This window comes from Plecotus auritus (assembly GCF_963455305.1).
Source record: "Plecotus auritus genome assembly, chromosome: 1".
Lineage (NCBI taxonomy): Eukaryota > Metazoa > Chordata > Mammalia > Chiroptera > Vespertilionidae > Plecotus > Plecotus auritus.
This window is the reverse complement of record NC_137770.1, coordinates 85,852,757-85,880,197: the sequence shown is the minus strand read 5'-3', so window position 1 is coordinate 85,880,197 and position 27,441 is coordinate 85,852,757. Positions and strand designations below refer to the sequence as shown.

Below are 27,441 nucleotides of genomic sequence, written 5' to 3'. Positions count from 1 at the left end.
TGTGTAGCCAACACCCAGATTGAGATAGAAAACACTATTAGAATCCATGAAAAGATTTGAAGCAATGGAAATATATTATCGGTCTTGCATTTTGCAAGATTTTTCTGGTGCACTGTAGGAAGAAACTATCTGACAAGGAGATCATTTAAATTGCAAAAACACACCAAACAAAAAAAAAGGACTTTAAAGTAGTATCAATGTGAATGAAGAGGAAGGAAGATGTTTCAGAAATATTTAAGGGAGCATTTAAGATCTTGCTCCTTCTTGGTATGTCATCAGTTTGGCTCAAATAAACTCTCTACAGGTTTGGATGTTTCTTACATCAACATTTACTTGGTGTAGTGAGCAGGATTCTGGAGAAGCCCACCCAGGATCAGTGCTAGGCACAACAAGCAAGAGCCCATTCCTCCCACCAGCTCCCCAATTATGATCTGGTGAACTTGGGTGAATCTCTCTTGGAATTATGGCCCTCCTTGCTTTTAGGAGAAGGCCATGACTTTATTTGAGACGTTCTTAGAAAATACTCAAGGTAGATAAGAGTTGAAAGATAACCCAGGGAAAGGAAAAAAGAATGGGTTGCTGCTTTTAATTTTAGCTTACTGAGAGTCTGAACAAATTCTTTGCTGGTTAAATGAGAGAATATAATCTCCTTAGCTCTGAAATAGAAGAGACACTTTCTTCCCCAACCCAAATAGCCAATGGGGTGATGATAGTTGTTCAGATACCCAAATCTGGAGTGGTGGGTTGGGTGCCAGGAGTCATTCACTGCTAAAAGGCTGCCCATCCAATCCCTGGCACCCTGAAATGGGTTCTCCCTGAGAGACAGGGGCCTGGGACAATGGCCTGTGCCTTGGAAAGTGTCAAGGTCCTGGCAGCATTTGGTAAGCTCTCATTGGCCCAGACATGGGTATTCTTAGTCTTTGTGGGGTTGCCTGAGGGAAAGTTTTCTCTAGGCATATAGCAGCAGTCCTACAGAGATACCCCCGACATTTGGTTCAATTGGAGATGCACATGAAAGGGCTGATTTTCCCTAGAAATTTGTTCAGATTCTACAGATCTCAAAATTAACACGGTAAATTGAAAATCCAAGGCCAACAAGCTCCTCCATAGTCAGTCTCCCATTTATAACTAGGATGGTCGAAATGAGGATCCTTTGATAATTTAAAATTTTTGCATGCACAGTTAGAAAAAGCTGGCATAAAATAAGGCAGAATGAATGCAAAGCATATTTAATTGGTCTCTGGAACCTTTAAAAAGAGGACTCAGATGAATACATTTAGGTGTCAACCCAAGTCTTTGAGGTATTTAAAATGTCTCTCCTTATTTTAAAAGGGGAAAGGTTGTTTGGAACTTGACTTGTCAAGGACAGATATAAATTGTAAATGTCTCCAGGGCAAAATTTGGATCCCATTGTTCTTTTATAAACTACAGTAGTGAGTTTTTCTCGTGGCTAAAAGGTCTCTGTGTTTGTCTGTGTGTCTATATATACATGTATGTTTTAAATGTGCAATCATTTTCTACTTCTGGATGGTATTGTTAAAATTAATTTCAAGGCAAGAGCTTATAAGAAATGAGTATTTTAAAATTCTCAGAAATGTAGAAACTAACTTAAATGCTCTTCAGGTTCACATGATCTGAGATTAATCCTTAGTAAATAAAAGCTAACTCAAGTTTATTGGTTTAAGTAAAACAGACATGTCTTTATTTTGTCTGGATTTACAAAAATAAGTCCATGTTAGCAACTGACGTTTATGTTTATAAAAAATGGTTTTAGGGATTATAAAATGTGCAAACTAAAAAATGTTAATTGATTGTTCCTTAATTTTCATTAGACATTGAGGTTTTAAGGGTTAAATTCTCAATATATGTAGGAATAACTTTGCAGTGTTCCAGAAGGGCACCTGGAACACTTCAAAGATTTGTTTTTATATTAAACTAGAGACCTGGTGCACGAAATTCATGCACAGGGGTTGGGGTGGTTCCTCAGCCCAGCCTGCACCCTCTCACAATCCAAGACCACTGGCTCCTAACTGCTCACCTGCCTGCCTGCCTGATTGCCCCTAACCACTCTGCCTGCCTACTTCATCACCCCTAACCACTCACCTCCCTGCCTGATTGCCCCTAACCACTCGTCTGCCTGCCTGTTCATCCCTAACTGCTTGCCTGCCTTCCTGATCACCCCTAACCACTCTTCCTGACTGCCTGATTGCCCCTAACTGTCTTTGCCTTGGCCCCCACTGCTGCAGCTTCGTCCGGAAGGACATCTGAAATGACGTCCAGAAGGTCGTTTGGCTGTCTGGTCTAATTAGCATATTATGCTTTTATTATTATAGATTGCATGAGAAACATTATAAAAAAAAGTGATGAAAAAAATTCCAGGTTATACTATGGGTAAGCAATGGTTATAAATTAAACAAATAGTCAAGGCTATGGGAAACCCAAGGAGCTACTTGATTCTCCCCAGACTCCTGGCACCCCATTTTTTTGTTTTTTACATTCCTTCCTGCATCATAGTGCACTTAAGCTGTACTTAAACTAGATGAAGGAATTCATGAGTGACATTATTGAAAGGAGACATTTTACACTATTGCCAAGCTGAAAAAGATAACATTTAATACCTTTCTTGGTGTCATATGTAAATGTTATACTAGATGTCAAATACAGAAAAATGGGACAGAAGGCAAAATTTGGATTATGGTAGTTCACAGGATAGAAATTATCCAGAGTTTTTTTCCACAATGAAGACAATAAGACCTAACTACCTCCCATTTACCTGCTTTACCCATTTTGGGAAAATTCAGTCTCAACTCAGATTCCATGGTTACAGTATTGTCTTATGCACAGTGGTCAATAAGACAACATGAATACTGCGATTTCCTATGAATGTGCTGTGAGACCACATTCTCTGACCAAAAGATTGGTCCTCAATGCATCCTTCAAGTTGATTTATGACAAAAAGGGAGAGCTGTGGATTTTAAAAAGGAAGGTCCTATGGAAAGTAACCTCACAGGGTGATTGGATCACAAATTTCCAACTGGGCAGGTCGTGGTGGGTAGTCATGACCCAGGCATATCACGTTTTAGCAAAAGGTTTATCTTTTCCTTAAGCAAGCCCTGTCCAATACCTCTGTGCATCTAGGTTAACACACTTTTGAAATGATCACCCTCATAAGAGCATATAATCTTGTTAACTATCCTGTAACCAGTGGTAGGCAAACTGCGGCTCGTGAGCCACATGCAGCTCTTTGGCCCCTTGAGTGTGGCTCTTCCACAAAATACCATGGCCTGGGTGAGTCTATTTTGAAGAAGTGGCGTTAGAAGAAGTTTAAGTTTGAAAAATTTGGCTCTCAAAAGAAATTCCAATCGTTGTACTGGTGATATTTGGCTTTGTTGACTAATGAGTTTGCCGACCACTGCTAACCCAATGCCTGCCTTGCTTCTCCCACCTCCATGTAATCTTCCTTAGTTCCCTCCTTAATTTCAAATGCATAAAAGAAACTATAAAAAAGTTATTCTACAGAGCATTTAAGATCTTGCTCCCTGGCATATGTCATCAGTTTGGCTCAAATAAACTCTCCCAAAAGTTCAAAAAAAAAATTTAAGAGGCAAAATCAGTAAAATAAAAGGCAGTCTTTTAATAGACAATTACGCTCATGTGGACAAATGATGCCAATATAGAGTGTATTCTCTGTATCTTTGGCAAAGACCATGCTTAGTAAAGTTCTCCAGAGAGACGGAACCAATAGAATAATGTGTGTGTGTGTGTGTGTGTGTGTGTGTGTGTACACAAAAGATGTGGCAAAATAATTTAATAATTTTATTGTGGTGCTGACAGCTTCAAGCTATCTAGCTACATAGATAGATGATGATTGATAGATAGATAGATAATAGGTAGATAGATAGATAGATAGATAGATGATAGATAGATAGATAGATAGATAGATAGATAGATAGATAGATAGATGATAGATAGATAGATAGATAGATAGATAATAGATTTGATTTATTATAAGGAATTGGCTCACATGATTATGTGATTATAGGAGCCAAAATCTCCCATATATGTAGTGAGCAAGCTGGAGACTCAGAACTGATAATATAAGTTCTAGCCCAAGTCCAAAGGCCTGGGAAACAAAAAGTAGTATAAGTTTCAGTCTAAAAGCAAGAAAGCTTAAGACCCAGTTTCAGTTTGAGTAAAAAAGCAAGAAAAAACTGATATCTAGCTCAAAGTGGTCAGGCAGGAGGAGTTGCTTCTTACTCAAGGGAGGGTGTTTTTTTGTTCTATTCATGCTTTCAACTGATTGCATGAAGTCTACCCACATGAGAGAGGACTATGTCCTTTACCAATTTAAATGTTATTCTCAGAGAGAGGAGTTCCAGCTCCACAACAAGCCCCCAGCCTAGGTTCTAGTACCAGGCAGAAAAGTCCCTATAACTCCTGGCTGTAAAAACCAGCAGGAATTGTGGCTGAATGAGACAGAGGGCTACTAGAGTCCTAGGAATTCTACTTAAAGGGCCCCACACACACTAACTTGGACTCTGAGCTCCAGCACTGGGGCAGCAAGTCAAAAGGCACAAGGCACATATGAAGAAGAACTGAATTGTACAGCATCAGGGAATGAGCTGGAGGGGCAGCTTTCTCCCAGGTAGAGTGCTGGCAGAGGCCATTGTTCCTTTTCTGAACCCTCCCCACACAGAGACAGCAGTTGGGCGCTATATATGAGTCTCCATCAACCTCACTAATACTGTTGGTGAGTCCTGGTGATTCCCTGAAACCCCATCCCACTCAATTTGAGGGTCCATTCAAGCTGTTTCCAGTGGCCTTTCTATACTAACAGCCTGTTAGCTTATGCTTTGGACTTTCCTAAAATACCTCAAATAAGCAACATCTGACCTTGGTGTGCCCCATTTCTCTTACTAAGTGGCCCCAGATCTGACACTTCTGGGCACCTCCAAACCCAGCACAAGTAGCAGCCATCTACAGATTGCTTTTAGGTCACACTGGCTGGCCCCAAGCAGGACACAGGTGGTGGCTGACCTTGACCTCTACTCAAGGGGCAGACTCAGTGGGTACCAGAGCACTGCTGAAGAAAGTCCTGGTCCATAGGGTTGGCCCCTCCCTGCCCAGCTGATCCTCCGCAGTGGTTGTAGCAAGTCCTTGCATGCTATTGATCTAGGGGGTAAATCACTTTTACTGATGTGCCAACAGCAATCCAGGTTCAACTAGAAAGGAAAGGTATATACAACCCACACGAGAAGTGCTCCTAAAGTGCGCAGCTTAGATGATCAAAGGGATTGTGCCACTCGACCAGACAGAACATCTACTAAAGAAGGCCATTCTACCAAGTCCGAGAGATGCAGCAGCTCTACCTAATACATAGAAACCAACTTATGGAGGCTGCCAAAATGAAGAGACACAGAAACATATTCCAAATGAAAAAAATAAAATAAAATAAAATAAAACTTCAGAAAAAAGAACTAAACATATTGGAGACAAGCAACCTTTCAGATGCAGAGTTCAAAACACTGGTTATAAGGATCCTCTATGAACTTAGGGGAGGAGTAGATGAACTTAGTGAGAACATCAAAAAAAGAGATAGGAAACATGAAAACAAAACTAGAAAACATAAAAAAGAGCCTATCAGAAATGAAGAATACAGTAACTGAAATAAAGAATGCATTACAAGGAATCAACAGTGGAGTAATATGGTATAAGTAGATGAAGCAGAGGGTCAAATCAGAGATTTGGAAGGTAAGTAAGCATAAAATACACAATCAGAACAGCAAAAAGAAAAAAATAGTTTTAAAAAATGAGGATAGTGTAGCAGCCCGCCGAGGACATTTATCTGCCCCGCCGGGTGCCGCTGCCTGTCCTGCTTAGCAGCCGACTCGTCCCAGGCCCGCAGTGCACATAGGAATTTGTTCATAGTTTGTTTTTTTTTAAACTATAGTCCGGCCCTCCAATGGTCTGAGGGACAGTGAACTGGCCCCCTGTTTAAAAAGTTTGAGGACCCCTGGTGTAAGAAGCCTCTGGGATAACTTCAATAGTATTAACATTCACATCATGGGGGTGCCAGAAGGAGAACAGAGAGCAACAAATTGAAAATCTATGTAAAAAAATGACAGAAAACTTCCCTAATGTCTTAGAGGTAATAGACATACAAGTCCAAGAAAGGAAGAGTTCCAAACAAGATGAACCCAAAGAGGCCTACACCAAGACACATCATAATTAAAATGCCAAAGGTTAAAGACACAGAGAAAATTTTAAAAGCAGCAAGAGAAAAGCAGTTAGTTATCTACAGGGAGCTCCCAGAAGACTGTCAGCTGATCTCTCAACAGAAACTTTGAAGAACAGAAAGAATTGTCAGAAAATATTCAAAGTGATAAAAATATTCAAAATGATACAACCAAAATTACTCTATCCAGGGAAGTTATCATTTAGAATCAAAAGAGAGATAAAGGGTTTCCCAGACAAGAGAAAGCTAAAGAAATTAGTTTATCACCACCAAACCAGTATTAGAAGGAATGTTAAAGGGTCTTCTTTAAGATGGAAGGGGGTTGGGTGAAAAAGGTGAATAGATTAAGAAGTACCGATTGGTGGTTAGAGGGTAGTCATTAGGCTATAAAGTACAGCATAGGAAATATAGTCAATAATATTGTAAGAACTGTGTATAGTGTCATATAGTACTAGATTTATCCAGGTGGTAACTTAATAAGTTATATAATGTCTACTCACTGGTTTGTACACCTGAAATTAATATAATATTGTATGTAAACTGTAATTAAAAAATAAAAAATAGCCCAGCTGGCATAGCTCAGTGGTTGAGCATCGACCTGTGAACCAGAAAATCATGGTTTGATTCCCGGTCAGAATACATGCCCAGGCTGAGGGCTTGATGCCCAGTGTGGGGCATGTAGGAGGCAGCTGATCAATGATTCTCTTTCATCATTGATGTTTCTATCTCTCTTTCCCCCTCTCCCTTCCTCTCTGAAATAAGAAAATATATTTTTTTTAAATAAATAAAAATTATTTAGTCAGTGAATAAATAAATAAATAAATAAATAAATAAATAAATAAATAAATAAAATTACCTTTACCATGAAGAAACAAAAGTGAAATCCAGTTTTGACGTATAACATTCATCACACCTCACTGTGTTCGCTTAATTCTTTTTCTGCTCTGCCTGACAGTGGGCACCATGGAGACAGAGACAGCTCACACCTGGGTGAAAGAAGCCCAAGTGTAAAAAAATAAAAAATAAAAAATAATGTTACTCTTATCCAGAAACACTTCCCAGACTCACCTAGAATAGTGTTTGATTATATGTGTGAGTATCCCATGGCCCTTGCAAATTGACACAAAACTATCACAGACACCTCTTTGCAGGTTTTTCCTTGAATGAGCACTGGAAGAGTTGAGCTGTGTGACTTGCTTCTTGTTCTGCTTCTATTGCTGATTTCATTTCTATTTGACATGGTCTTTCTTTAGATGGTCTAGCGGCCCTCTTCTCTCTTTAAAGTAACTTTTAATAACTCTTGTCAATGTTGCACTGATTTTTATTTTAGTTTAACTATTTCTACATTAGTTCTCATGATTAGGGCAAGCATAGTATCCATCCATCCACATTCCCATATGACTTCTATGTGATATATTTACCAAATGCTATAATAATGATACAAATATTATTATTATTTGTAATACTTGTATAAAATAATATTTATTACATAATATTTATATAATATTTCTATTATTATATAATAAGGTCTAGAGGCCCGATGCATGACATTCGTGCAAGAGTAGGCCTTCCTTCTCCTGGCTGCCGGCACTGGCTTCCTTCTGGCACCCGGGACCGGGCTTCCCTCATAGCCCTGGCTTCATCCGGAAGGTCGTCTGGAAGGACATCCACTCTAATTAGCATATTATGCTTTTATTATTATAGATAAAAAGGGAAGGATATATAAAAAACAGTGGAAGTAATATATGTGTGAAAACAGAAGTGCCCTTCCTTAGTAATATATCGTTTTCTACAGATGTTTATTCCTATAAAGTAGAACAGGTATTGGGTCTATGTTATTTTATTTTTATTTTATTTTATCACTCAAAGCAAATGTATTGTCCAGGGCCTTTGCACATGCAGTTCCCCTCACATAAACATTTTCCTTCCAGGTTGATCAAGATATAATTGCCATATAATACTGGGTAAGGTTAAGGTGTACAACATAATGATTTCATATATGTACATATTGTGATATTCCTTTTATTTTAATTAATTGGCTGTTTATCTTGCCTTTAAGTATTGAATTTTTTTAAAAAATCAGTCAAACCACTCCTGACCTCAGCCGCTCTCTTTTTGTTCTTTCTCTAGTTTGAGAAGCCTTCTTATTTCTTCTTGGTTAAATTTTAAACTTTCATCATGCTTAGAAAAAAGCTCTGGAATGAAATACACTCAGTAATGGCTCATTCTGAAACACCATTTTCCTTGGTTGTTTGCCTACTTATTTAAGTCTCTTTTTAGCCTTTTCTCCTGGTACTCTCTACCTCACTCCCTATATTTCATATCCTATAAGCATTTCTCTTTCCACAACTCTCTTCAAATAATTAATCTACCCCATGACTTCAATCATGTGTGAGTCTGAAAAGCAGAAGCCAAGAGACAACAGAAAGTGGGAAGGGAGCAGGTAGAGGCTGAGAGAGCCATCAGACCATGATGTGGATCTGAGCCAAGTGAAGCAGAGAGGGAAGGAAAGTCGAAAACATCTAGACTGTTGTGCAATTCTAAGGAGTGTTTGGCAAGGTCACTGGAGAGTCCTCAAACTAAAGTCCCTTATCACAGGAGTTCCATTTCCCTTCTGTATCCAGTCATTGCTGGAAGCAGCCTTAGACTTAAACAAGTTCTGGAAGATTTTATTAGTCAAATTTCTGGAGTTTGTAAAAACTCTTCTCAAACCAACAGATGGATGAGAGAATGATACATCAACTTTGCACATTCAATTTAAATATTATTCGGGGGCAGGGGGGGGGGGCAAATTTACTTTCTGTATTTTGTTCTTTGATTCCAGAATTGAATCTAGCCCTGGACAGTTTGCTCAGTGGTTGGAGCGTCGGTCCAAGGACTGAAGGTTTGCATGTTCAATTCCCAGTCAAGGGCACGTACCTCAGTTTTGGGTTTGATCTCCAGCCCCAGTCAGAGCACGTGTGGGAAACAATCAATCGATGTGTCTCTCGCACTTTGATGTTTCTCTCTCTCTCTCTCTCTCTCTCTCTCTCTCTCTCTCTCTCTCTCTCTCTCCCTTCCCTCCCCTCCATTCTCTCTGAAAAAAAAAAAATCAATGGAAAAAATATCCTTGAGTGAGGATTAACAAAATACAAGCAAACAAAACTGAGTCTACATTCCTAATTTTTCAAAGATTTAATATGTATATCTGGAAGCCTATACTTCTCAATTTATAACACTATTTTACCTTCAATTATTTTTATAACTCAGGTATGTCATTTAGCATGACAAGTTCCTTATCTTCATAAAGTGGGTCATCTTAATAAAGTACTAGTATAATAGATAATGAGAATTTTAATTCAAAGCCCATTATGTTACATCCTTACATTAGCCTTTACATTATGACTACATGATGTTATATGTAACTTTGATCCCAAAAAATGTGGGTGTTGTTTGAGCCTGAGTTCTTGTTTCCTGAAAACAGAAGAATGAAGTCCCAGACAAAAACGATTAATGGAACCAACATTTATGGGGAGCAGTCAGTCCTGGAAAAGGTGTAGCTGGGGTTCCAAGAACAGGCCAGTGTTAGGAACTTCCTTTCCATGTTACATTTGGGAGTAATTTAGCACCCAAGCTAATTAGAGACTAATAATCCATGTGTGGAGGCCCACGTGGCCATAACCCAGGTGGATGCAGGGATGTGCTCCCCTGCCACAGGAATGAATGTCAGGAACCCATTGCGTTGTAGTTCCAGGGAGAAGAGAGAGAGCGAGAAGAAGTGTACGCCAGGATAGGTAGTCTTGCTAGCTCTTAATTGGTCTTTTCAAATAATTCTGCCTTAGCAATATCCTTTGAATTGGTTTATATACCTTATTGCCTTGTGATTGTTATTTGCACGTTGCCTGTCTTAGCAATATCCATACATTCTAAGTTCATGCCTCTCGTGAATGCACTTCCTTCCCCTCCCAATTGGCTTGCCTTAGTAACTCTGCCTAGCTGGGTTCTAGAAGCACCTTCTGTTAAAGTATCTTACGTCCAGGAGAAAATGACTGAATAAATGTGACAATGAAAACTTCATACCTACTTGTGGTATGCTACTTCTTTACAAAACGTGGGCTCTGAGTGAAGCCTTCCAGGGCTCCTGTAAATGTCAATTTCACCACCAAGTCTTATAATCTTGAGAATCCAAATATTCTTATAACTTACTGCATACGTCTTACCGCAAACCTGCGCAAAGGTCAAAGTCTCTCTCTTTGGCCTTAAAAAGGTATAAATGGTATAAATGCTATGCCCTTTTATCCAAGTGGTAGCTTTGCTCCTGTCCCAAGAGATAGGCTTTCCTTTCAGCTGCTATCACAGGCCACCCCAGGTAATAGATCCCACTTTCAAGCAAGCCACACTCCTGTTGTGTTCATCCTGGACCCCAATTCAGAGAAGGAGCAACCCAATATTTCCCAGGAATCCATAGCAGCAAGAGGAAAAATTGGTCCCCTGGCCTACAGTGCCTAATCTTGCTCAGTAAGGTTTTCTCAAAGAAACAATTTGAGACACATTTCAAGTGGATATGTTGGCTAAGATTAATATGACAGGTGACCCAATTTCTCCCTGTGTTTTTAATATTTGTTTACTCTTGTGAGGGAGGAAAAATTTTTCCTCTACCCTTCTAGGTTCTCTTGGCTGGTCTAATAATTAAATTGACATGAGGCAGGTTAACAAGAAAAAAAATAATAAAATTTAATTACATATAGATATATAGAAACCCGTATATAGGAGAGGTTCAGAGACAGAAAGGTAAAATGAGGTATATGTACAAACAACTAAAGAATTAGTAAGGTGCCCTGAGGCTTCTGAGGGGAGGAGGGAACTACTCAGATAGATAAAAAGAGCAGATGTTCAGTAATTAGAAGTTTGCCCTGCCCTATAGATAGGTCATAAAGTTATTTCTGGTAATAACTCTTATTATGGGCAAGACCCTCCATTTAAATTCTTTTTAAAAATATATTTTATTGATTTTTTACAGAGAGGAAGGGAGATGGATAGAGTTAGGGACTTGTGTGCATGCATATGAGCCTAATCAATGGACACAGACAACAAGGGGGTGGGGAATAAGTGGGGAGTGGGGGGTTAAAGGGGAATAAGGACACATATGTAAAAAATAACAATTTAAAAAAATTTTTTTAAATTATAAAAAAATAAAATAAAAATAAAATATTAAATCTAATTCATACTAGTGGTCACCATAACCTTAAGAGAAATTGTTTCATGTGACCAAGATTTTTAAATGAAACTCTCTGTAGCCTGAAAATTATTTTGGAAGGAAACAAAGAGAAGTTTCCTTCAAAAGTCGTAAGGATTGTAATTGAAAGTCAATATATTTGGCCTCTTGAACTAAAGTAAGTAATTTGTGTTTTTGCCTCCCTGACAAAGTTTATATAAAGTTACAAAAAGAAATTGACAGTCAGTTTGAAATTGAATTGCCATGGCCTAGAGCAAAGAATATCCTTACATGATATTATTCTACAACGTCATTATAATTTTAGATATTTTACAACAGCATATTGTACAATTATCCCAAACAAACTTACAAACTAATTCTTTGAAAGTTTGGCAGCAATTTTAAAAAAAAAGGACATGAAAGGATTTAATCCCTTTCAGAAGGAATTAAGGTGCTGGGAAGTCACTTGAGCATTCTATATTGGCCCCTCTTGCCTTTTGTGCCAATAGGGACCCTCTTCTCACAATCCAATTGCCCTCAGCTGTTGCCTGAGCTTTCTGTTCATGCTGAGCTTGAGGCCTCGTGGTGGCTGGTACCATGGATCTGTCTCTCGCCCAATCGTGTGAGCTGGGCCCTCCCTGAAGAAGAAACCTGAGTTCCCCAAGATATGTGATCAGTGCTGGGGCTCCGCCAGCAGGCCAGGGGATCCCAAGGCAGGTGCTGGGCATGGAGGCCACGGGGGCATAGGCTACCAAGGAGATAGAACTGAACCTCACATCACCCTGCTTGGCCCCAGAGGATGACTGGTTAGCCAGAGACGGGTAAGATTCCTCAGGGAAGGAACAACCTAAGACAGGCACAGTCGCAGAGGGGCCATCAGGAGAGAACTTGGGGGTCAACAGAGGTGGGGCACAGACCCTCACCCCCCCCAACCTTGCAGGGGCCTGAACCCTCACCCCATCTGAGGGAGGTCTCCTGCCCCCATGGCTGCTTTGCTTCCCACGCCCAGCTCAGATCGGGACACAGGTGACAGACAGTGACTTGGCCCAGCTCAGATTGGGACCCAGGTAACAGACAGAGACTTGGCCGACAGCAGCTACCCTATATCTAAATCCAGTATAGCACCAGGAATGCTCAGGGCCTACTTAAGAATGCAAATAATCCTTTCCACTAATATTTACAGGGTAAACTAAGATTGTTGGTAGAGTATTAAATTTGACAGTAAAATAATAATCAAGTTTTCAGATTAATTTAAATAGGCTAATTGAAATAAGTGAATATTCAAGAAAATTTAATTGTACTGGACAAAAAGCTGTTCCTAAAGTGGTAACTAAAATTTCTATTGGTAGTTCATCTCATGGTAAAATTCCTGAACATGCAATGAAACTAAAGCAGTCATATTTTTGTGCAAAAAAATAAAATTTTAAGTTATCAGGACTGCATTATAAAATTTACAAAAGCCTCCATTAGTAAAAAAAAGGGGGGGGGGGAGTAGAATAATATCATGTAAGGAAAAATATCCTATAAGTAAATTATATCTAGAAAATTTTTACTTTACAAAATTCATTTTCATTTGTAATGCTAACAGCAAGACACCCATGAAAAACACACATGGTGTCTAAATAAGACAAAGGAAAATAGTTTGGGCAAAAATAAAAAGGATCCCAAATCAATTATATAGAAGAGATTCCTTTATTAACTTTTGGTCGAGAATATGTTTGTATATTTTCAGAAAACAACTCCAAGACCATGTGGATTCCTGCAACAGAGAGGAATTGACAGGTCTGCTCCAACCATGAAGACAAGAGGAGAAACAGTCCAGAGATGGAAGACGCTGACGACGCCTTGCCATGCTAGCAGTCAGCAGCTGTGCGTCGCAGCAGGTTGCCTAGGACCAAACCAGAGAGGGTTGGACCTGCATTGCCACCATGTGCGCACCATCCAGATATCATTGCTGACATGTACACATAAGGAACTGTTTGACATTGAAACGGGGACTCAGAACTGTTGGACATTGAAATTGGGACTCAAACATTTTTTGTTATTATATGTTTATTTCTAGTCTGCAGAGGCAAGATTTTTTTAAAGGAAAGAAATGGGGAAAAACATAGATTCAGAGGCAAAGAAGCATTGAACAGACTGTCAAACTACAGTGGGAATGCAGGGGAGGTTTGGGGCGGGGAGCTGTAAGAGATCAACCAAAGGACTTGTACACATGCATATAAGCATAACCAATGGATACAAGACACTTGGGGTGGGGGCAGGTAAAGGCATGTACTGGGGGGCTGGGGAGGCCAGGGGGAGGTCAATGGGAAAAAAAAAGGAGACATATGTACTACTATTTGTAATACTTCAAACAAACAAACAAACAATAAATAAATAAATATGTTTAAAAAAAAAAAGAAACATCAATGAGAGAGAAACATCGATCAGCTGCCTCCTGCACACCCCCTACTGGGGATGTGCCCGCAACCATGGTACATGCCCTTGACCGGAATTGAACCTGGGACCCTTCAGTCCGCAGGCTGACGCTCTATCCACTGAGCCAAACCAGTCAGGGTCATTTAAATTCTTTTAAGGATAGATAAAAAATGTCTCTTGAGCCCACAAAGTCTCGATTGCCTTCAGTTCAAAATAATCCACATGCCAGTGGCTCATCTTGGGGAGGCCAGTTCTGAACCCCTTCACCCTCCTTTATCTCACTCTCACCTTGCATTTTTCTTCATTCTCAGGGCCACGTTCTTATCAGGATATAACTTCAGTTTATACCTATACACTCACAGTTGCCACATCTGTGCCTTCCTCCATAGATGGTTCAGAAAATGGGAAGCTGTACGTACCAGGTGTCTTTTTCAGACAGTGCCTACCTGTATCACCTATTGCAAGTGACAATGTATAGAGTATGCTAAACGTGGAATCTGGCAGATGGGAAACTGGCCTCAGCTTTGCAACCCAGCATTGAGTGTTAGAAGATAAAAAACAACAGAATACATTTAGAGAGATAGAACTTCACTGTGCTCTTGGAAGGGGGAGATGGGGGGCAGGGGTGTCTGTCACGTTCTTTGTTTTGGTCCTCAGGTACAGTTCAATGTGGTGGTATCAGCCTTTTCCCTAAGTGAATTGCCCAGCAAGGCTGTCTTGTCCAAACCTTGTGGTGCAAGACAAGTGATTTTCTGGTGAGTGAAAATCCACTTTTCCCTTCAAGTTTTAAAGCAGTTTTGTGGGTTTCATTCTTTTCCTTCTCTACATTGGAGCTTGTCTTCATTCTTGACCATTTTTTCTCCTGCATAGGTCCCTTTGTCCCTCTTGTAGGGTCACCATCCCAATCTTATATATAATGCCATTTCCTTTAGGATTGCTATTCCATCTGTGAATGCTCTTACAGAGCTACTGACATTCATGTGTGGGAGCTAAAAAAAAATAATAATACTTTTGCTCCCACCTTCTAAGGTCTTCTAGCTGGGCTACTAATCAAATTAACAGAGAGATTAACAGAAAAAAAAATAAAATGTTTAATACAAGCACATGAGGAATTCACATAGGCATAAAAATTCCAAAGGCAGTGAAGCAACATTGAGTATATATGACATTTTGGACAAAGAAGAAAAGTGGGGGAAATGGATTTTAGATTTTAGAAGTGAGAATGGACAATTTACAGAAAGTTGAGGAAAAGTAGAACACACATGGTAGGCAAATTATTGCTAAGCCACTCAGAAACAATGGGGCACGGGTATCTAGCTAACAGGCCCCTACCTGAACCCGCTCACCCACCATACTTAATTCAAATTAGACTAAGACATATCCTACGATTCCCTTCCTGGAGTAGCCCTTTGCATCTAAATCTCTTAGGCAGGAAATGGGAGGATCAAAGGTTCTTTCTGAGTCTTTTGTTTAAAAAAAAAAAAAAAAGCTTAAAATCAGTATTTCCAAAAGGTAGTGAAGCAGAATTTTTGGATTGGGTAGGATGTCCAGGATTCTTTGACCGCCAGAGTCAAAGAATGAATCCACAGACAGAGGTGGTATAGCAAAGGTGAAAACTTATTAAAGAGCAAGTACAGATTCCCACGTGGGAAGGGGGAAAGGGTCCCACAGAGTTTCCCTTTCCATGGCTTATAAAGGCTGCAGAGCTTTGTGCCTTGAAATCCCCTCTGATTGGTCACTATTCCCTTAGACTGGTTACTATAGTAACTTCTGAGCTCAAAGGTCAAATCTCACATGGGTCATATGAGGTTTTTCCTCCCCTCTTTCCTTATTGTTTTCCCTATTCCCTTTGGGGTTTCTTCTTCTTCTTCTGGATGAAGGGCTTTCTTCCTTTTATTTTGTAAATATAGATCTTTTGCTGTTCCCAGCTCCCTCATTCTATGGAAATACACCTGTTGCAGCTTTTTTAGCTTCCCTATTCTATAGAAATATACCTTCTGCTGCTCTGCAGACCTGTGCTTCTTCTATGGTCCTCTTAATTTCTAAAATTCCCTAAACCTGTATTTTTCACCCCTAAAAATTCCTGTTTCAGTAGCTTTTGGGTGGCAAAACTTTGTTTGGTTCCCTTCATATATTTTCATATAATTCAGGGCTTCTGCTCATTTTCCCCTTTGTGAACAGATATTGGTGGAGAATGGAACAAAAGCTGGGCACTGCCTTCTCATGGAAGCCAGGGACCTGGTCCTTAAGGTAAGGTTCTTTCTCCTTCTCTTCCCCCAACCCCTAACTATCTGTCACCAATTACCAGTACTCCCTTGAAAACTGAAAAGACTGTCGTACAAAGGTAAGTGACTCTCAGGAGAGTAGGCTTGTAAAGTCATTATGATGTAGGCTGGTGGCTGACAAAGTAGGGCCTGTGGGTCAAATCCTGCCTGCCAGGATTTGTATGAGCCAGGCTTGTTTGAGTGTCTGTTGTGTATGGCTGCTTTCACACTACAAATGGCAGAGATGAATAGTTGGGACACAAACACATTTTGGCTACTCTCTGAGCCTTTAAAAAAGTTTGCTGACCCCTGACCTAGGACATGGCTGAGCCAAAAACCTTATCTCTAGGACTGTATGAGCCAGTGTAAAATCCTGAATTTAATTGTCCTGGAATGGGATTTTTTTGAGAGTGGAGGTTGCTGACAAGGAGAGCACCATTCTATGTGCCAAGTTCCTGCCTTTCTCCTGCTGCAAAGAAAAGTTCTTTGTTTGGAGAATTAGAGAAGTAGCCAGCTTAACTCAAAGAACATAGTAATTATCAGAATCAGATGTTAAAGGAGTCCTCGATTGAGTGCAGAGATTGACTTATGAGAATAGACCCTGCAGGCCCAGCTTAATTTTGTTATTTCCTTTGATTTCAGGGAAAGGAGAAGTCACCTCTGGACCCTCGGCATGGTTTTGTCTTTGCCCCAGTGAGTATTGCTTCTACCTTTCCCAGCATGCAAAGAGCTGAGCTCAGCTGTGTCCAGGACAAGTGAGAGGGCAAAGCTAAACCACCCTCCACTGCTTTGTGTCCTGATCCGATTTCTTCTTAGTGGATCCCCTGCTCTCCCTACCGCCTGCTCCTGTGCTGCCCTACCCCTACCCCTTCCTGACCCTAGCACCCTTAGATTCCCAGTATTATGATCTGTGGTTCTTTCATCTTACCTCATATTTTTCATGTGTGTTTACAGTGTCCCCATGAACTTCCTTGTCCCCAGTTGACAGCCTCTAAGCCCCTGGCCTGTAGCTTTTCCCAGGCTTACCATCCCATCCCCTTCAGCTGGGTATGTACCCTGGGAATATTGCAGCAAGGATGAGGTAGCTTGGGAAAGCAGGATGAAAGAATCAGGTGGGAGGAGTTGGAAAATTCCGGGAGCGTTTGTAGGGCCTGAATGTGCATGACCTAGAATATGAAAAGGGTTGCAGGAATGGGGGTCAACATTTTCCCCATATCTTTTTCCCCAAAACAGTCTCTCTCTCCTTACCTTAGAGCAAGAAGACAAAGGAGGAAAATTTCTCAATGGTAATCCTTGCCCGGGGGTCTCCAGAGGAAGCTAATCGCTGGCCTCGGATCACTCAGCCTGTCCTTAAACGGCCACGCCATGTGCACTGTCACTTGTGCTGTCCAGATGGACATATGCAGATTGCTGTGCTCACAGCCCGCCGCCATGGCAGGAGGCTGTGACCACAGTTAGTGAGACGTGGCTGGAACCTACCCACCACATTGACCTCTCTTTTTCATAGGGATTTGTATCGCTGTGCCCATGTCAACTCCTGGGGAGATCTTTTACCTGTGACCACGCCATCTGAGCTTCTTCCGTCCCCTGTTGAAGATCCCCCTGAGAGTTAACAAGGATGTGTAACAAGGGTTTTCTTGTATCGAGCCTGCCAAGGCTAAAGCTACCTGGTATCCAGGATGGGGGTGTAATGAAAAACACAGGTTTGAATCCCTGCCGAAAGCCAAACTCGTGCAAAAGGAAAGAGGTTTTATTCTGGTGCTGCTCAACCTGGGAGAATGGTGGACTTCTGTCTCAAAGACCATCCCCTCTTCCTGCTCAAGCTGCGGTTCTTACAGGAATAGGGAGAGAAGGGCTTTTTATTTTTCTATCCAATTATTTTGCTAGCTTACAACCTAATGGGGCCCTGTCTGTTCACATTTCGAGCTTTGGGCCCCGCTCAGGCCCTGTCCATTCATCTTCCTCAAGTCCAGTCCATTGGTCTTTCCAGCTTGGCACGCGCAGGGCCCTGCCCATTCATCTTTCCAGCCTTTGGCGCGTTCAGTGTAAGACCCGCCCCCTGCGCCATTTTGTCCAATGAGGAGACTTTTCAGCGCTCCAACTGACTGTGCACGGTAACAGGAGTGCTGGTACCCCTATATACCTGCATTTGTTTGAGGTTTTAATAAGAATTATAACTTTTCAAAGAATGGGAATGGGTCTTGTGATTCTTAAAAGGTGTAGAGGTCAGTCATCACGGCCTATCCTGTAACGAAGTGAGTCCTCAGAGATTCAATGCCTGTCTTCCCACAGAAACCTCAAGCTCAGCCCCTCCTGTAAGAATACTGCTGCTTCTCCCAGAGACCAGGACTTCCCAGGGAAGTAATGAGGGAGTGGGGAAAGCCTCCCCCAGCGCATTGAGAACTGGCTCAACAGGTCTCAGGGTAGTTTGACGGGCCACCTGGACAGGTGACCAGCAGCTGCCTGGCCTCTCTTTTTTTCTCCCTCCTTCCTTTCCTTTTATCTCTCTCAGGGTTCATCAACTCCCCCAGAGTTTGCATCATGAATGCCCCTCAAGAAACGATCCCTTCAGGACTGAGTCATTCATTTCCAAAACCCTATGTTCAGGCAGAGTCCGTCATTTACTTGGTTCATTTCTGTGTTCCCCTAGGCCTTGCTGTTTCAGAGCTAGGGGCAACTTTCTGTGTATTAAAACTCTCAGTCCCTCTCCCACAACAGTTTCAATGTTGTAATACTAGAAATCTCAACTCCCACTAGACATTTCCATACCTGGAGCTATTTTTCTGGGGTTACAGGAAAGGGGAGTCCCCTCATCCACTAGTTCCCAGAGTGACAGCAGCACCACTCCTTAGCCCCACCTCCTTCTTAACCCCAGGTGGCGCCAAATCCCCTCTGAAAGGGTAAGGTTCAGGTATCAGCATAGCAGCCTATAAGACTTGAATTGGGGTGGGGACAGTATGGAAGGCTTAGATCAAATGTCCTGAGTGAGCCAGGACCAGATTGTCCCCAACACAAAATAGCTGGAAGTAGCTACCATAGACTGTGCCATTTTGGATTAGACCAGCCCCAGGCATGAACTAAGTCAGTCCAAGCCCTTGGATTAGTCATGGAACTAAAGAGAAGACAGCACAGGGCTGTGCCTGGCAGGGAGTCTAGAGTTTCTGGTTTCCAAGTTCAGAAGGCATAAGCCAGGGGAGGGGCCTCCATGTAGGGGGAGGGCAGGAAGGTAAGGCAGGGCCCCAGTCAGCTATGCAAGGGTGTGCAAACAGGCAGCACAAAACAAAGAGAATCCAGCAGCTTCCTGAAACTCAGGAGTGGACGCTATAGCTTTGACCACCTAAGGCACCACTCCTGCTCCAAAGCTTGTAACTCCATTTGTCATTCTGAGGTCTCTGCTTATCCTGTACCCCAAGGATGGAACCAGTGCTAGGAGTAAAAATTGGCTGCCTATTTGCCCTGCTGGTTCTCACGCTGGTCTGTGGCCTTATTCCCATCTACTTCAAATGGTTCCAGATGGAGGCAATCAGAGGTATAGCCCTTCTGTAGCTTTGCCCCCATAACCTGACTTCATCCCTGTCACCCTACCCTGACACCTTGCTCTGATTCTCTTGCCATCCCCAAGCTTGGATATTGAGTGCTCCTTGTTGCTCGTTAGTCACCTTTGTCCATCTCCTCATTGCCAACTGGTTGTAACTCCTGCTTTTCATTAGGTCATCCCCGGCGGAGCCTCAGCCTCCTGAGCTGCATTTCTGCAGGTGTTTTCCTGGGAGCAGGGTTCATGCACATGACTGTTGAATCCCTGGAGAATATTGAAATCGAGATCCGGAAGATCAAGATGAAGGTGAGCAACTAAAGTGTAGGGCTAAGAAACCAGATGATGAGCAGAACCAAGGGGAGACAGGGGGGAAAGTGATAGAGCCAAGGACATGGGTGGAACGATAAAGACAATGTCTGCTCTTGTGTTGTGTGGAATGATGACAACAGGTCAGATTAGACTGTAAGGAAAGCAGTGGAGCTGAAAGGACAGGACAGGAAGCTGAGCTGCTCTATCCCCATCTAATTTCTGCTTTTTTCTCCCTAGAACAGGACAGAGAGTGGGGGGAATTGTTCTGGAGATGCTAATTCAGCTCATGTAAGTATCTCCCACACCCAACCTGGAGGGTGAGGAGAACCAGAGACTCCTCATACCCAGATCCTTTTCAGGAATACCAGGAATCCCTCTGCTCCTCAGCTCAGACACTGTAGGGAAAGGAGGAGCCAACCCGATCCTTTTGGGTTTATGGAACCCCAGACAAAGCTCTTGCTTTACTCCTTCCTTCTTTCCCTAGACCCTTAGACATGCTCCCCATCGTTTTCCCACATTTCAACCCTACTGACCCTGCAACCTTGGCCCCTCTGGTATCTTGTTGCATGTCCATATCTCCTTCAGGCTTCATTCCCTTCCCCTCCCCCTTCACCCTCCCACCCTCCCCGTTTTAAAAATTATTTTTTATTGATTTGAGAGAGAGAAAGGGAGAGGGAGGGAGAGATAGAAAAATCAACGATGAGAGAGAATCATTGATGATCTACCCCTGGTAGATCATCTACTGGGGATTGAGCCTGCAACCCAGGCATGTGCCCTGATCAGGAATTCAACCATGGTTCATGGGTTGACGCTCAACCAATGAGGTACACCAGCCAGGCCACCTACCGTTTTTAACGTTCTAGTCCCACATTTCCCATTCTCTCCAGTTTCCCATCCCACCTCCATATCTCCATCCACTGCACTTCCTTCCTTTCCCATCCCACAGCCCTTCTCTCTGTTCCCAGAAGGACTATTCCTATGGAGGGCTCATCATCTCCCTGGGCTTCTTCTTCGTCTTCTTTTTGGAGTCGCTGGCATTGCAGTGCTGTCCTGAAACCATTGGACGATCAAAAGTGCAGGAGGAGGAAGTGAGTGAGGCTCATGTCCATGGACTCCACAGCCACGAGCCCTCACCCTCGCGGAGGCCCCTTCGAGCCCTCGTTCTCTTGCTCTCACTCTCCTTCCACTCGGTGTTTGAAGGTCTGGCTGTGGGGCTGCAGACAACCATAGCAAGTACAGTGCAGCTCTGTCTTGCTGTTCTGGCTCACAAGGGGCCTGTAGTGTTTAGTGTAGGACTACGAATGGTGCAGATAGGCATTGCGTCAGGATGGGCTGTGTTCTGCATACTGTCATTTGCTCTCATGACCCCCCTGGGCATAGCCCTGGGGATGGTTGTGCCTGGAAGGGACTCAGAAGCAGGGAGAGGCTTAGCCCAGGCTGTGTTAGAGGGTGTGGCAGCTGGCACCTTCCTGTATGTCACCTTCCTAGAAATTCTGCCCAGGGAGCTAGCTGTTCCTGAGGCCCCTCTGGTCAAGTTGGGCTGTGTAGCTGTTGGTTTTGCCTTCATGGCCTTAATTGCCTTGTGGGCCTGAGAGATTCCTGACTTTTCTGATGGACCCATCTAGAATAATGTCCCTATCTCCAGGAGACACCTCCCAAAAGGCTTTGGTCCTCAGACATTTCTCCACTGAGACTAAGTGGCATTCACTAGGCATCATCCCCATGAATTGGATACCAGCCTCTACTACTTGAGATCCCATTGCTCATCCAGGACTGAGAAAGGGACGTTTATTTTAGGTTGAGTGCCTATACTTTGGAGAATCGATATAAAGACCATCACTGCAGATTTGACTCTTGTTCCATTTTTGCTACTGTGTGTAATAAATGTCCATTTTACCCTCCCCCTTCAAGCATGCTATTCTTCCTTTCTCCGGGTTACCTAACTGCTGCCTAGTGGAGCAGGAAGTGGGGAGGGTGAGTGTTGGATGCAGTCTCTTCTTCTGGAATCAGAGCCTCTAGCCATTGTGTCACTTGCAGCCATGTCCCCCGGACAAGGGAGCATTGCTGAAATTCCAACAACCTGCTCCCACCTTACCCACAGGTGTTGAAATACTGAGCCAGAGTTCCTAACATTTAGAGGAGAAGAGGTTTAAAAATAAATATTGGGCATCTAGATTTTTTTTCTACACTAACCACACCTACCCCACTCCCTGATAATAGATTATCAACCACCGACGCGTTCAACATACTCTTCAGATCAGGCTCAATGGAGCCTACTTCCACCTGGTTTCTGTTTTTCACACTGAGTCCTGTGTGGCCTTGGGGACATGTTTGCTGTCTTTGAGCTTCTGTCTCCATCTAGCTGTCTTGTGCTGTGGGATTAAGAAGTAGTGTGTTTGAGCATATGAAGTACAGCATAGGGAATATCAATAATATGATAACTATATATGGTGTCAGATGGGTACTAGACTTATGGGGGATCACTTTGTAAGTTATATAAATGTCCAATCATTATGTGTACATATATTGTATCTAATATAATAGTTTATGTCAACTGTAATTGAAATTTTTTTAATAAAAAAAAAGAAGCAGTGTGTTGGAAAGGGAGAAGGAGCTGGATAAATGCCAAGGGCGATTACTTAGTTCTGCCACAACCGCCTGCCCTCCCTACCACTGTACATCTGACCCCACTCCACTGGACCATTTGTCTTTCAGTTGAGTAACCCTTACAATGTTCTGCTCCTCTTAAAAACTGCACAAATACAAAAACTGGTTATCTGGAATTGAGGAGGAGCAGGACGGCCCTGACCATTGAGATGGAGGATGTCTCAGACTTGGTGGAGAGACAGGGAAAGAGGAGGTGTGCCCTGTGAGCTCAGGCACCCTCACCAGTTTGGCCTTTTGAATACTTTCAGTGGAGAAGCTCAAGTGGCCTTAACATGGTTAAGGTCTCCTGAGTTCCATTCTCATCTCATTTCATTTCTGTCTTCTGTCCTTCCCATTCACCTCCCTACAAATTAAGAATAGAAACCTCCTCACCAGCCCAGCTCACAAACCCAGGGATCAGTGAGAAGCCAAGCTAAAGGCAAAACTAAATAAAAATGACGAGGAAATAATTTCCCTGACGCCATCCCAATCTGTTTCCCTTCAGTGCTAAATGCACTCACACGTAACACAGTCAGAACAGGGTCTAATATGTTGTCATGATAATAGAGTTTCCACATTGAGCATCCGCTATGTGCCAGGCACTCTGATGTTGCTTCCACATATTATTTCACCTTCCTAACCCTGCCAGGTAGATATTATCCCCATAGTAAGTCCAGGGAAGTGCACTCCGAAGTTAAATAACTTGATCACCTAACAAACTAGGCTTCAAACCCATGTTTCTGTGATGCTAAGAAAACCTCAATATATAGATTCTCTTCTTCTTACCTTTCCATCCTCATTTTTACCTCACATGTTCCTCCTGTCTTATGTGTTAGGGTCTCAGGAGAAAGCAGAGAGCACATTGGATAATTGAGGGAAGTTTAATAAAAAGAGTGTGTAGAAGCTGTGGCCAGAATTAGGACAGAGCAAGTGATGATGGACCACCATGGGACTGAGTAATAGCAATGCTGTTACCTAGGCTGAAAAGAAGGAGCAGTTACCAGAAACTCAAGAGCCATCCATTAAGAGCTGAGGCCTTTGATAGAGAAATAGTGCCAGCCTGCAGGTGCTCGGCAAGTAGTGTTCCAAAACTTATTATTTATTCCTCCTGCTACAGTTTTACTGTTTGTATACCTTTACAGAATTACCCTTTAAAATCTCTTCATGAATTTCACAGTTTTCAAGTGGACATTGCAATGCTCTCATCATTGTATTTTCAGTTTTATTCTTTCCAATGAGCCATCTCTTAGCTATCTTGGACTTTTGTCCCTGCAGTCAAGGAAACACATTCCTTGAGATTGAAAGAAAGAGAGAAAAAGGAGTCCCAAGGCTGAAGCAGAAACAAAAAGAAAGGAGTTTGTGGTTCAGCTTCTATGAAGTCACCTCACCTTTCCTGTGAGCCTATGAGCTCTGATCTGGAGAATGGGCAGGAGCCACCACCGGTGGTATCAGGCCCACACTATGTAACTACTGTGTAGATTCAGGAAGACCATGGGAGACTCCGGAAAGGAACTAGGAACTGGGGAAAGTTAGAAGGAACCATGACAACCACAGGGGGGCACTGTGTCCCCATGGGCTCGCTTGGAATGTGTAGGACCAACAAAGTAGAGAGGTCAGCCAAGGACAGCACACCCCTCTCCCTTGCACCCAGCAGACAGCCTCTCTCCTCCACCTAACTTGGCCTTCTTATGCAGGGACATCTATAGGCAAGAGACACACAAGGTCATCACCCATTTCACATACCACCCCCATGGCAGGTACATACACACCCACTCACATTTTACACAGAAATGATATTTTCTTTTTCCGAAGATTACCCTGCTAACATAACAGTGTTTGCTGTGCAGTTGAATGTGCTGAGAAGACCCACCTTCCCTTCCATAAGGCACAGCAACAGCCATTGCTAGTCAAGGCTGGTTGGAACTCTTTGCCTTTTCTTCATGTTTTGTTTACCTAGGAGCTAGCTATGCCAGCGATTCCAATTATGCGGTTTCTTTTCTTTAGTGTGACATTTAAGCACCTGCTGCCTGCCCTGTGCATGGTCACCAAACACCCTCACCTCTCCTGATCCTGGCCTACTGCATTTAAAATAGTTCAGTGCTATGAGAGTGATGAAATGCTCAAGCATCAAGAGCATATTCCATGCCCCACTTGCACGTCAGTGCATCAGCGCTAGACATCAAGCTGCATTAGTCATCAGGTCTGTTTCACTGAGGAAAGTGTATAATTGTCCATGGGGTTTCTATAAAGTAATCTGGCAAATGACCTTGTACTATTCCATCTGCAGTACTTTGGACAATAATACTATATAAAGTGCCATCTCATTTTTACTTCTTGTGCCCCTAGAGCCCAAGGATCAGCCTAGAACAGTCACAAAATATCTAAAGTTCTCTTGATGATTATTGTTCATATTTGTTGAGAAGGTTCTCAAAGAACCACAGATATAGTCTAATTAACTCCCCAAACTTGGATTTATGTGGGAGGAGGAATTCCTGAGAGGAAATCCTAGTTGCTGTGACTCACCTGAAGGAATCTTCAGATTGAGATCAACTGAGCAACCCAATAACCCCTCCAGAAACTGCATGAGGCATGGTCTCTGATCATATTGAACCACCTAAAATGAAATCTAAGTGGCCCCATGGATGATCCTGCAGGAAGGTGGTTACAAGATGTCTTTGCGCATGTCAGTCAGTTTTCTGTACCTCCTCTTGTAAGATTATGATGTTGGTTGCCCTGTTGGTGTGGCTCCTAATTAAATGTCAACCTATGAACCAGGAGGTCATGGTTTGATTCCCAGTCAGGGCACATGACTGGGTTGTGGGCTTGAATCGCCAATAGGGGGCGTGCAGAAGACAGCTGATCAATGATTCTTTCACATCGTTGGTGTTTCTATCTCTCCCTCTCTGAAATCAATAGAAACATATTTTTTAAAAAAGATTATGATGTTGGTGACATCTCTGAAATCCCATGGCATTTCTCAATAACTAATAAGGAAGTTCTTCTAAGGTCTAAGTAGCTCCTCTCCCAAAATGTGAAGCTACTATCAATATCAAGGACAATACCATTCTATTGAATAAGGGCCAATGACTGTGAAGTCACATTTTGTGAAGTGTCTATGTTATGCAAGCCCCCTCCCATGGTTTATGTCACTTGGAGAAGAGAATGTGAGAGTTGGGCAGGGATGGGGTAGGAAAGGGGCATGATGCAGGCATACTGAGACAGAATAAAAATGGTCCTCAGATTCCTCTACACATCTACAGTTTATTGTTACAGCAGAAGTTGTGGGAGACAGGAGAGCACCCTCCACACATAATACACTGTGGTCAGAGCCCCAAGGTAGCCCTTCCCAGCCCTATGCCAAGCCCCAAGCAGCCCTGCCCCCTCTTGGCCCCCTTCCCCTCCCCCTCCCACTCTAGACACACACTGTCTAGACAGCTACCAAAGTTAGTGGAGCCAATGGCCCCAGGCCCCTTCCTATTGCCCAGCTCCAATCCTTCCCTCAAATTTGATCATTGTCTATCACCTCCCAGTCTAACTTCCATTCACATACCAGATGTTTCTATCACATCCTGAGGACCACTAACCCACCAGCAAGCCTCCCTGACACATTCATTTAGGCCCATATCCTTCAGAGATCTGAAGGATTAATGAGAAGCCATATCTGCTTTGGTGAATGGAGACCCAGCACCAAGTCCCTTGCCCTTACAATGGGATGAGTAGGAAGAGTCTGGGGCAGGCACCATGGACATCTACAATGACCACTTATCCTTCATCCATGGACACCTAGATTAGGGAGAGGGGATGCATGCCCTCTCCACCTTAACAACAGAATGAGAGAGAAGGGTCATTTAGGGGTTTGGGTCCCTAACAGATATTGAGACAGCTCTCCCAGGAGCTGAGGGGTATCATAGGTTAGAGGGCAAGGTTAGGGTAGTGATCAAAGATCAAGGTCATCTCCCCACATGATCTGTCCATCTTCCCTTGCTCACTCTGGCCCAGTATTCTACACACCTCCCAGGTTAGTGCTGAGGGAGTTGAGGCTGGGTCCCACACCAGGGCAATAAGGGCCATTCAACAGGAGACCTCCATGGTGTGCCCTGGGGGCCCTAAAGGGAGAGTCCCAGACTCGCTGCTCTGGGACAAGGTTCGAGCGCGGGACCGGCTGCCATCAATGAATGCCGCACTGGTCAGGGAAGCTGTGCGAGATTGGGACAGGCGAGTCATGCAGGATGATGCCACTGTGGAGACATAAGGATAAGCAGGCAGTCAGAGAGGAGGAGGGGAAGAGGGGCTGGCAACTCAGGGCAGGGTATGAGAGTTACAAATGGGTCCAGGGGTCAATGAGCTTGATTTGGCAGATGGTGGTAAGTCCAGGAATCAGCCTAAATGGTTTCTCCCCTCAGTGGCCATCCCTCATCCTTGAGCAATCCCTTGTCCTCATGATAGCTTCTGACCCCCATACTCACTGTAGCCCAAGCCTTGCAGGAAGTACTTGAAGGCCTCGGTCAGCTTGCCTGGCTGAGGAAGTAAGATGAGAAGAGGGAGACAGTGATGTGAGGTTATGAGCTGAGCGGGAGCCCAAGGCCATGGCAGTTTGGGGATGGGATGTGTGCAACGGGTATATATAGTTCAGTGACATTAATATCCCATTCCCCGGATGGCTGGGGATACTCACCTGAGACAGCTGGGGCTGACCTCCGGATCGGCCATCTATTCGGGAGAGAGCCCCCAGAAAAAATGATACACACATGAATAAAGTGAGCTAGCCAGGAGATAGAAAAGATCTCTCTCCCCTGCTTTCCCACTTTAGGCAGTTAATAATTTGGGATTGGTTTTT

General features: G+C 43.0%; 1 protein-coding gene and 1 pseudogene across 2 annotated transcripts; both read left to right on the top strand.

The window, feature by feature from the left end:
* The first annotated feature begins 838 nt into the window (after positions 1–838).
* Positions 839–17,740, top strand: LOC308238973 (ribosome assembly protein METTL17, mitochondrial-like; annotated as a pseudogene). The gene is made up of 8 exons: positions 839–881; positions 14,162–14,322; positions 14,508–14,605; positions 16,032–16,100; positions 16,757–16,807; positions 17,069–17,161; positions 17,368–17,558; positions 17,622–17,740. The product of its transcript is annotated as a ribosome assembly protein METTL17, mitochondrial-like (transcript).
* A 1,788-nt stretch (positions 17,741–19,528) lies between these two features.
* Positions 19,529–21,550, top strand: LOC308258199 (zinc transporter ZIP2-like; the record flags this gene model as incomplete). The annotated part of the gene is made up of 4 exons (XM_080688487.1): positions 19,529–19,643; positions 19,825–19,955; positions 20,196–20,246; positions 20,924–21,550. The coding sequence occupies 4 exons, from the start codon at positions 19,529–19,531 to the stop codon at positions 21,548–21,550; spliced, it is 924 nt and encodes a 307-aa protein (XP_080544613.1).
* Between the last annotated feature and the right edge of the window lie 5,891 nt (positions 21,551–27,441).